Source organism: Triturus cristatus, chromosome 4_1 (assembly GCF_964204655.1).
Source record: "Triturus cristatus chromosome 4_1, aTriCri1.1, whole genome shotgun sequence".
NCBI classification, from domain to species: Eukaryota; Metazoa; Chordata; class Amphibia; order Caudata; family Salamandridae; genus Triturus; species Triturus cristatus.
The window spans coordinates 630,427,945-630,440,081 of NC_140585.1; the positions used below are offsets into that span (position 1 = coordinate 630,427,945).

Consider the following 12,137-nt stretch of genomic DNA (forward strand, 5'->3'; position numbering starts at 1 on the left):
TGCTCATTAGGTGTAGGCCAGTTTTACCTTGTTTGAAGGAGAAAGCACAAGCACTTTAGTGCTGGTTACTGTTAGTATAATGTACTGCTGCCAACAAAAAAAAAGCAAAGCAGGAGTGAAGACAAAACGTTTGGGCTACTCCCAAACAAAGAATCTCAGGTCTAACACTCATGAAGTGTAGACCAGGTGAATAGACAAATGGAAATATTGTATGTCTGTAATTAATTGTGTTTTTATATTCGAGAAGTTAATGAAGTGCAAGTAGTGAGATTTACAACCATGTTTTTTTTATAGAGCTCACAGTTTTATATTGTTTTTGAACAACCTTATTTTAGGGCAGAACATTAATTTATAGATTGTAAAGCAAGGCTGCCTGCTTTCTAAAGAAGAGAGCGGTGAACATGCTTATACCACTACATGGCTCCAGATTCTTGAGCCCTCATTTTTTCTTTCTCCAGGAGATGCTTTTTTAAATCTATATTTAGGAGCCAGTTGGACAGAGCCCCACAAAAAATGTTGAACAGGCTTGTAACACAGAATAGTCACATTAGAGAGACAGAACATTGAAAAGAAAAAATATTAAAAGGAAAAATAAGTACTTTAAAAATTAATTTCTTTAAAACACTGATGACTAAATTTAAAGAAGTAGGTACAATTCTTCTACTGGTGACCAAGAAGTACAATTCTGTCTAATGGCTTTAGATAAGAAGATGAGAAAGAAAGATAACCTTTAGTAATTATATATTAATTACAAAAAGGCTAGGTGTTGTATTAGATTTATTGGCTATTTTTTGTTTTCATTAAGTAGTTACATATCTATAATAGGACTTTCAAATAGAACTCTGAAACTCATAAGGTACACATAGCTTACTAAACCTGAGAGAAACTGGTGTCTTTTTCTCTCAAGGTAAATGTTATGCTGTGTTAAGTTATGTCTAAATTTCTCTGATGGGAAGAATGCTTAAGGTCACTGGTATACATTACACAATGATACTGTTCTATTTCCTGCTCAAAATATATGTAGTGTAATACCTATTTGTGGCAGAAGCAGATTTATTTTTTAATTGCTCAGTTCTATCCCATGTATGCAAGTATGTATGCAGCATTTGTATAATGTGAAACTAGCCAAAAGGCAGCTGAGTACTCTACAGGGTCAAAGTCAAAGATAATATACCTAAGTATTGAAGAGGTAGCTGGATTGTGGAAGTAGAAGTGTACTGCAACGTAATGCAGTGTGCTTTAAAGAGGTGCATCTTCAACTCTTTCCTTAATTAGAGTAGGGTTCAGGAAGCCCTAAAAGATACAGTGATATTGTGCCCATTACTTATTTTTTCATTTTTACACTTCTTTTCTTTTTTTCTGATGGCGTCCTTGCTACAGGTGTGCAAAGAGCCATTTTAGATGATGATTGGTTATGCTGCACAGGCATGCACATTGAACATTTTTCTAAAGGATCCCATGTGTGCCATAGCTTACATTCCATATATTTTCTCACAAGGCCTTTGACTGACCTTTGCTTAAGTATAGATGAATATAGGTTGTTGATTAAATATGTTAAAGTGCTTAAAGCCTCTACTTTCTCTTCTAACCGAATTTTGCCACTGATAGTCTCACTTCTTTGACATTATAGTTATTAGAAATGCCAGAAGCCAACAATGATCATTGAAAATGAGGCATATAAATATTACCAAACTATCTTAGTGTTGCTGAAAACTAACTGAGATCAATCCCCTGTATTCTTCCAAGATTGAATTTTAGATCCTACACTTTGCATGCCTAATTTGTGCTCATCCTGACTTGAAATAAGGCTCAGGCCTCAGAATAAAAGAAAATGTCAAGTATGGCGCACAATTTTAAAGATTCTCTGAATAAATAATGGAATTTTAAGAAATGTGTCTTCCAATACACTGGTTCCAATACAAAATAACATAGGGGATTAAAGGGATAGTTTTTAAAATGGCCCCAATAAAGCCAAATCACATACTTTAATAGAAGGAGAATATGAATTTGTCCATGGAAATACAGTATTCTAATTATCTTTGAATAGGTGGCTACTTGCAAGAAAGTGACAACTCATTGGAAGTTAGTGATAATGTGAAATTGATTCTCGTATGCCCTATTTAACGTGGAGCCTGCGAAATGTATTGTCACTTGTTGTGCTTTGTAGAATTTTATGCCACCTGTGTGACTTCATAACTGCATACAGAAAGCAATAGCTCTCTAGAAACTACCTTATACTTCAGAACAAGGGTTAATAACCTGCACTGAGTCGTAAAGAATATTTTAGCTTACGATAAATCTGAAGAATTGTGAATCTGGCTAGATCTAGATAATGAAAGATAGATATCCAGGTTGGGATAGAGAACACGAGTGGTGCCTTTTGATGTTGAAATTAATTTTGTGAAGAACCAACAAGATAGGAAAGGTATTTAAAGAACAGTTGCTCACTTAATCATTCTTTAAGAAACTCTAATATCTAGTATCTAGTATTTGTACACCTACTATTGACAACTGAATTTATTTTACACAGTGAGGATTTCTGTTTATGGTTATAAGGTATACATTCTGGGGAAGATTCAAGTTGATAAATATTTACGGGGGAAACATGGTTTTACCCTACATGTACAGAGCAATTAGAAACCAGTTCAATTCATTTGCGCATTCTCTACTCTTATAAGATGCTCTACAGAAGTACAGTACATGGTTCACTTTCAATTTTCCATTGCCTTTGATGTTGGATTTTTAGATCAGACAAAATGCAGCTAAAGGGATGTCTGGATGATTCTAAAACTGCTCAACTTGAGGATCCTTCTGCTGTACTCATACAGAACAAAGCTGGTTTATGATATTCTCATCTTTGGCTTTGTCATAAATATGTGGCATGCTAAAAGATAATCACCCATATATATATTGGGTAGACAAAGCCATGTCCAAATTTAAATTTCACCCTGAAACTGTAAACCCAACGTGGCAGTTTCAGTGCAACATAAAATACATATAGGTTAAAAAAAGAATTAAGATGAATAGGGCCTATTCAGTTGTTACAATCATGATAAATCAAGCAAGTGGATACCATCATACAAGAATCGTTAGGAGGTCGTGTTTTACAGCAACAACTGTGGGACACTTCTGGAAATCCTCTGCCTTGATTAGCGACTACAAAAGGTTCTATTGTATTGATATTCCTGGCCCACTGAGAAAAATCTGGGAACTCAGAAGATGTATTCTGATAGGTACACAAGTTCAATCAATCAGGATTTGTAGAGTACAACACTGTCACACTCGGGAGTAGCTGGCTGGGATGCCAGGTCTCCATTGAAAAGGCAGGTCTTGAGGAAACGGTAGGAAGAGGGAAGAAACGGGCAGAAAATAGCAAAACAGAGGGCAGAAAAATGAGATAAAAGAAAGGCAAAACAGAGGGCAGAAAAACGAGTAGAAGAAGCAGAAACAGAAAAACGAGCAGGAAAGGCAAAACAGAGGGCAGAAGGTGTTTTGGGGAGACCTCTGGCCTTGGAGCCAATCCAAAGAAGTCAGTGTTATTTCCTGTATGCGGTGATCAGGGGCGAGGCTCCTGGGCCGCGCAGTTATCTCATGCAACGGAGGGCTTCAAATACCTAGGAGTTTTTATCTCGCCGTGTCCCACGATATGTTGGGCACATAATATTACTCTGCTGCTTTCTGGCATCTGAGAGGAGACAAAGTCATGGTCCCCCCTACCGCTGTCCCTATACAAGTGTTCCGCAATTTTTAAGATGGCTACAAAATTTATGATACAATATTCCACGCCCATGGTTCGCCCAAGCAAATGCATTTCTGAATAATTTTTTGTGGAGAAGGGGCATTGTCCGAGTAGCACTGCAAACTTGTACACAGTCGACATACTGTGGCAAGATCACAGCGGCCAACATATTCGCCTACTATGCAGCATCCCACCTGTTGATCATCAATGAATGGTGGTACAGCTCACACGCTGACACAGCATATGCCATGGAGCATCTTACGACAGAGGGAACCCCCTCCTGAACCTCCTTTACAGCCACATATATCTAATTTTTGGGCCTCCAGCTAGTAGAACTGTCATCCAGCTCTAGTGTTACATCGTCAAGAAAATGGGCTGGAATGGGCACCTGACGCAGATCACCCCTCTGTGGCAGGGCACTTACCTACATCCCGCTGCGGAACTCCCAGGATTCCATACATCCTCTTCGGAATTTCTACTTTGCGTGACATTATGCAGGTATCCACCCTCAAATCGTTACAGTAACTGCAAATAGAATTTCAGCTGCCCTTGACACAGTTCTTCAAATACTTGCATTTGAGACATGCTCTGACTCCTCTAATTCGTTCACTGAGTGACCTACCGGAATTCACCCCCTTTAGGGGCGCTTACTAATGGGTGATCTGGGGGCCCTTAAGATTCTGTAGATCTAGCCGACACTGGCCACCCACACACAAACCACATTACACAAAACCTAGGCATGGGAAGCGGACTTGCCCGACATTACAGACAACTACTGGACAGAGGCCCTGGCAAGTGTTCGTGGAGCCACTATTGCCACACGCTATCGCCTTATCCAGTTTAAATATCTCCACCGAGCATACTTCACCCGCTCCCGCCTCTAGAATACTTCACCCGCTCCTGCCTCTGGTGGATGGGTGTCATCCAGTTCCCTACGTGCCTTAGATGTGGTAATTCAGAGGGGACCTTCTTTCATACGGTTTGGAGCTGTGGGGCATTGCAGCCGTTTTGGCATAAAATATCGTCGGGTCTTGTCCAGGAATCTCCCGTTTGACCCTAAGCTTTTCTTACTCCATAGTACAGAGGGGATAGGTGAGAACCACTACAAACAACACTTACTATTTTTGAGCCTCACACTTGCCAAATGGGACATTTTCAAGGCATGGAAGGGGACCTCCCCGCCAAAAATGGGTGGGTGGAGGGTGGCTATGGACTGATTTATGGGGGCCAGAAATTGTGGTATATCAGGCGTGAGGTTGCCCACAGAAGCATAGGAAAATATGGTCCTGTTGGGAGATGTATCGTGGCATAAACTTGCCCCCCACCACCATCAGACCCTCTATAAATCCGGTAATCACATCTATCCAGGACCATATATAAACATGAGTCGTTCTGTCATCTTCACACACACACATAGACATACTACATACAGTGACGCACATAGTAAACTGTACCAAGTAATAGTTACTGGGCTTGTATGTTCACAGGCTAATTTGTTGTTTGGATATAACTGGTACTATCTCATTTAAATTGTATCCGTAATATCTGTTATGGGCACCGCCCGATATGTATCACTAAATTCAATAAAATTTGTTATTAAAAACAACACAGAGGGCAGAAAAGGTCAAACAGATGCAGAAAAACAAGCAGAAAAAAGCAAAACAGAGGGCAGAAAAACTAGCATGAAAGGCAAAACAGTTCAAGAAATGAGCAGAGGAGGCACAAACAGAGGGCAGCAGAGGATAGCAGTCTGCGTGCAAGCTGGACAGGAGAACTGCCCCAGGGGGAGCCGGCATGAGGACCTGTTCAATGGGGTCGGGCTGCGACCTCCATTAAGTAGGTTCTGGGGGAGGGAGGGGTGCTGGGTAGCAGGAGGAGCACTGGGTAGCGGGAGGAGGGAAATGGTGGGACGAGGGAAGAAACAAGCAGAAAAAGGCAAAACAGAGGGCTGAAAAAAAGTCCGAAAAACTAGCAGCAAAGCAAAAAAGAGCGAGAGATGAGCAGAGGAGGCATAGACATATGGCAGCAGGAACAACAGGCAGCAGAGGTTAATGGACTGCGGGCAAGTTGGACAGGAGAATTGTCACAGGGGGACCCGGAAAGAGGATCTGTTCAATGAGGTTGTGCTGCAGCCTCCATAATGTAGGTCCTGGGGGGAGGGAGAGGTGCTGGTGGGGGGAGGAGGAAAACGGCGGGAGGAGGGAAGAAAAACAGAAAAAGGCAAAACAGAGAACAGAATAAGGCAATATAGAGCACAAAAAAATGAGTAGGAAAGGCAAAACAGAGGGCAGGAAGTGAGCAGGAAAAGGCAAAAGCGAGCAAGAAACAAGCAGAGAAGGCACAAACAGAGAGTAGCAGGCAGACTGCAGGCAAGCTGGTGAGGAGAACTGTCTAGGGGGGCTGGCACGAGGACCTGCTCGATGGGGTCGCCCTGTGGCCTCCATTAAGTAGGTCCAGGGGGTATGGTGGTCGCAGGGTGTCGGGAGAATGGAAATGGCTGGAGGAGGAAAATGGCAAGAAGAGAGAAGAAACGAGCAAAAAAAAAGCAAAACAGAGGGCAGAAAAACTAGCAGAAAAGGCAAAACAGAAGGCAGAAAAAGGAGAAAAAGGGAAGAAACAAACAGAGGAGGCACAAATGGAGACCACCAGCAGAGGGGAGTGGACTGTGGGCAAGCTGAACAAGAGGACTGTCACAGGGGGAGTTGGCACAAGGACCTGCTCATAACGTATGCCTATTATAAAATAATATTAATGTACTCATTATGAAACCAAAGCCTGAGTATTTTCAACTCTTAGAAATGTGTTTTTTGCTTGCTAGTATCTAGGATCTGTCCTTCTGCAACTACTTTACGAGCATTTATAAAATGCAGAGAAAACACAATTTTTTGTGGTTCCTCTTGGTAATATTCCATCACTTAAAGCTTGGCCATATATCCTCTTTCTTTTAAATAGGCAGTCCATAAATGTTATGTTTAACGATAAAGGAAGTGTCAATGAGCTTCTGAGGGTACCATCCTGACTTTCAATGGGAAGGAAATAGATACAGTTCTTTTGATGTAGTTTGATATCACGTACTAAAATATTCTTTTAATTCATAAAGATTAAAAAAGGAATGGACATGGAAACTGTTTGGTGCTGTGGAACTTAACCACTCAGTATAACCACCGGTGTGGAAGGAATAGAGAGATGTAGATCATTATACAAATGAGTCGGTTATTCTGTCCTAAACCCACACTGTCATTGAGTTATCATACTCATGACAAATAGTTATCAACAACGGATTCGTTTTGACCTGCTCTTCTATCTTCAGTCACACATCATTTGCTCTTGATCATTTGAATAGATTAACATAAGGTTTCCTCTTGTTACACCCAAATGAATTGGATCTGTCCCCTGGCCATCTGCCCTGACCACAGTCCCCTTTACTTTACTCAACACAGCTAGCATTCTTTCAATTGTCATTGCTAATATGAGTTTACAGCAGGCTGTAAAGGGAGCACAAGCCTTTCCATAGGAATGGCAACACAGACACCAAGTATGTAGGAGATATTCACACTTTACAGATTAATCATCATCTGTTTATTAGTAGATGTTAAGGACATCATACATTCCTGTACTCTGCTTCCAATAGATGTGTTCAGAGCAGTATGCTCAGTGATGCATGTTACTGCTGCCTGCTTTGGAGAAATGAAGAACCACGCTCCTCCAGGCTCTTGGGTCTGAGCAGAATTTCATCTTTATCCTTCTTATCTTTTTTTTGCTTGTGCTCAATGGAATTGAGTTTAAGCCCTGCTGTGGGTCATTGTTTTAAAAATTCCAAGAGAGACGAATACCAGACTACCATCAGATCTCCAAAGGAAGCTCATTTATCTATTGTTACTGACATGGAGGACCAATAGAGCAAAATGTGATAATTTATGGTACTAGGAGAATATCGTTTCATTTTAGCACTGGTGCTCCTTAAAAGAACTGATAAGCATAAATAATCAACCATTGGAAGAGCGAATCTTGTGACCAGTACATTTGCTGTAACATTTTCCTGAATAGATGAAGTGACTAGATATGGAGAATCCACTTTTTTCCTATCGCCAAAGTCCCAGGTAATTGCAAAACCATGGCAAAAATGTAATATAATCCTAAAAAACGGTCAACGTCATTAAAGTCAGCACTCACATATGTGTCTTCAAAGAATGGGTGCTTTTGACACAGAACCAAAATCGTGCTTTCAAAAATATATTACACAGAGCACTGACAATTTCAGACATTCTATATTTAGGGGGTTTCAGTGTATTTTCTGTAGAAGAAAATAATGAAACAGATATCTCATAATAGAGAAGTCAAAATTGGAGGTTCACAATACTTAAGTGGCTTTCTTACCAAATTGTGAACTGAAGTTCTTTCTTCAGTAAAGGTTGGAAGACCATCAATGGTTATGTAATGGAAGCATGTTTCAAGATCAGTATATATGATACAGCACTGGTCACATTGACCTGACTTATTTGTAATTACCAAAATGCTTCCTGATGTAATAGTTAGTGTAAGCATTTCACTTTCTCAAAGGTGAATATTTTAGTTATCTTAGGTCACATACTTTTTAAAGAGGATTGGAGATGAATGGAAAGATTTTCATGTCCCAGAGACCGTCAACAAAAGAACTGCTCTCTGTTTTCCCTCAGCTCAGCTGATTTCTACTATAGCCAGTTTACGGGATTGGATATTATACTTTTGCCACTCATTATCCGTGGATACTTATTATATATTTATTGTATTTAATCGATTTTAATATCCGGTATAATGGCCATACAATAGATTACAATTTGACAACACTAGTCTATACAGGGAAAATGCAATTCTGTAGAACAACATAGAATATAATGTTATTATGACTCAGGTGTGTGTAACGGTCTCAAAATAATTGCACTACATCTGTCTTGCATGCAGTAATTTATAGAAATATGCATTTATACCCACTTAAAAAATCATTAGCATTATAATGGCAGGCTTTAATTGAACAGGAGGATTCAGTAGTAGGTCTGTTGGTCATGTCTAGATAAATAGATGGCATCTTTTCACGAAACAGGCCAACGTTTATTAAAGACACTCAATATTTAAAATGTACGTACATTCATTATTTGTCTGGGTTACAAATAAAAACATACAGTACATGGTTGAATGGGTTACCAAAGATTTGCATAATTTCATATTGAACACTGTGTCAATTACTCACATTTGCAGAAAGCTGGGATGTGAGGGTGGCAACTTTTTCTTGTGAGGCAACCAGCTCTCTTCGTAGCTTTAAAATTTGCTAGAATGGAGGGTAAGAAAACAAAAAAGTTTGGTGAAAGCTTCACTATCTCATTTTCCAATTAGTGACTCAACATTTTCAATCAGAACCGTCCCAGTTAAACGTGAAGCATCAAGTATGGTCAACCATAATTCTCTATGGCTGACATTGTGTAAACCATGGATAATGGAGACTTACCCATGAATATAGTGTCTGCAGCTTTTTAAGTGCTTGTTAGAATTTCATGTACACAAATGTCCTTGTAGGTGCTCAAATATGTCAGTTAAGTGATATTGTCTGTATATCACACTTTATTTATGGGTGACTTAATCATGCCAAAGCTATCTTTTCTGATTTACTAATTACTACCCAGTGAAAAAGCTGCTTATAAACATAAATTGAGCAATGTCTCCAAAACACCTATATATCTGTGAATACTTGCTTTATGTGAATATTTCTTAATGAGAAGTTCATGCTAGTTACAGGGAATAAAATAAAAGTGTTCGCAAAGGAGGTTTCTTGATCAGACCAGGTATGCTCTGGGGAGAATGATGAATCATGAAGCTCAGCTTGAGTTAGTGATGCTGGTTTAGCTTGAAAATATATAAAGATAAAGAAAAAGCACACTGAGAACAAAATATAAGTTGTTGTCTGAAAATGTGAATTTTCAAGGAGCAAATCGCGTATTCTGATGTAATATACATTTTTGAAAAATTGCCACAAGACAGGGAACTGATGAAGTTTAGGATGGAGAACATTTGTAAACTTGAAAGGCATTGAAAAATGCATGCTATTGACGTACCAACTTCGCAGTTTAACTGTGAGAATTTGGATATATGAAACATGTCATTATATTTAAATTGCATTTATATAGCGTTTACTACCACTGACGAAGTGTTGAATTATATACATGACTCTACAAACCCTCAGCAGCACCGTCGTTAAAATCCCATATGGAAAAAGCACCACAGGCTTGGTGTGCCATAAGGCTACAGTTTTTTTTGTAATCTACGGGAGTTTAGGAAACCCTGTTTTTCATGTCCGCAATGCTGTCTTTTAATGCCTTTTGAAACTGAAAGGCCTCAGTTTTAAGAGATAATTAATGCCACACCAGTTTTATCAAGCTACCTGAAGTATGCAATATATGATTAAATGATTTAGTCTCCTGCCCCCATCTGTTCAGCGCACTACCTGGAGAAGCCTAGCACCCAGTACTTAATTTGAGCCGGTGGTTTCCGGCGGTTGGCCCTCGTACTTAATTCTGAACAATGGAACTAATGCCAGTCCACCACATGGTCGCGATGTCTGTCTAATTTTGCGATGAGCACAAAACCAAAAACAATTTAATATACACTAAGAATGAAGATTCTGACTATTCCACGCCATTTTTATAGTTTTGGGTGGCTTTGAATAGTCTGAAATGTTACACTTGCAGCATTGCGATGGTCAGCAGTTGTACTGGTGCTGTTATTGGCAGCAATGACAGTGGCAATCAGTGGTGCAGGATGCAGTGGCTTTCTGAGAAGGGTCCTGACATTTCACAAATTAAGCACTGCTTTCGCCACCTGTGTGTACCCCAAATATAAATATATGCAGATTTTTTTTGACTTTGTGTACACTTAAATTTCAGCATTCCTTTAAATGATCAATTCAGCCATCACTATTTCCAGTAAAATGGTTCTGAATATATGGTGCAGATTAAAATATGTTAAAATGTTTTCATTGTTTACTTTTGTGTCTATGTGCCAAACCCAGATGATATTCTCAATGGGAGATTAGGAGAACTTCCTCTGTCAACTGTACTGTATAAGTAAATGAAGATCTCTCTCACTCATAGAAAATGGATCGTTGTGCATTGCTCTTTAATTGTGTTCACCTTTTTCTTGGGTTCTCGTTAACAATCGTGACCAATCATACACTACTCCCTGCTGTGAATCAAGACAGTCTCCTGTCATTCTTCACCATGGCCCAGTGGGAATAGCAAGCCAATCCACCAATCCAAAGAGCTATATTAACCACTACTGAGACAGGGGCTTTGTCTCTCTCCAAATGTTGCTTTACTCGAGAACAAATTTTGATTAGGGAGAAGTTGTGTGCTTCTGTTGAAAAACAGTCTTTGGGTAAACTTTTTGCCTTGTGTGAATGCTTTTACTTCATACTGAGGGCCCGAACTGCTCATGGTGGCAAGCCTTGGATAAAGGCTACAAGCATGCACTGTTTATTAAGAAAATATGCGAAAAAGGCAAAAAGCCTGACATATTTATTGTGCAAAACCTATGTTAAAGCCAGTTAGCCTTTATTGGTGGATTGTCGATATACCACGTAAAAGTTGATAGACAAGTATTTTATGACAGGAAATCTGACATATTACCATAGTAGACAAGGAGTTTGATTTCTCTGTGTGACAAACCTCTGGGGTAGAAGATTTACACTTTGACAAGCCTTGCTATATAGTTTAGGATGGGTCGCAAATTGTTTTGCCAATTGTACTTTTATACATATTTGTAATTTTATGATTTCGGAGAGCCCAAATGTTGATTTCCATTAGTAAAGAATTGGAGTGGGCAGATGTTGTATGCTTGCACTTAAGCGATCTGCATGAAGTGAATCAGAATTGCACTTTTTGTGATATTGTCAAGCTTATGCTCAATCAAACAGGACGGAGAAGGTTATGGTAACAGGCCACAGACTGATCAAGGTAAATGTGTACATCTTTACAATTTTCTGACTTTATGCCGGAGGGTTGCTTTGTGGGAAAGTTTAAGCAGAATGCAATAGTCCTGAGTTAGTTAAAGAGACAAGCCAATGGTAAAGGCTACATGACTGATTGATTATCTGGGAATATTTTTATCAGATGGCATAGGTTTGATATGTTTGAAATAAAACCTTTGAAAAAATGCTGTAAGCCAATTTAATAAAAATGTTGGTTGAAGTCAATATGCCTTTAAGTGTGTATTGTCATTACACTGTTTTAAAGACTGTAGACAGATTTTTTTATTACATAGAATCTCATATTTTAATGTAGTTGTCAAGTATTTAGGTGCTGGTTTCATTCTCTGACACACAGATGGAGTTCAAGATTTGCAGTTCCATTATCCTTTTTGGGCCCTTTTT

At 39.3% G+C, this 12,137-nt stretch overlaps 1 protein-coding gene across 3 annotated transcripts in view; it reads right to left on the reverse strand.

Moving 5' to 3' along the window:
• NAV3 (neuron navigator 3) overlaps positions 1-12,137 on the reverse strand; it is a 1,112,283-nt gene that overhangs the window by 209,774 nt on the left and 890,372 nt on the right. For all 3 annotated transcript variants that reach the window (XM_085653004.1, XM_085653005.1, XM_085653006.1), the window contains exon 22: positions 8,967-9,044. In XM_085653004.1, the coding sequence (XP_085509130.1) occupies positions 8,967-9,044 (78 nt within the window). The remainder of the gene's footprint in view (positions 1-8,966; positions 9,045-12,137) is intronic.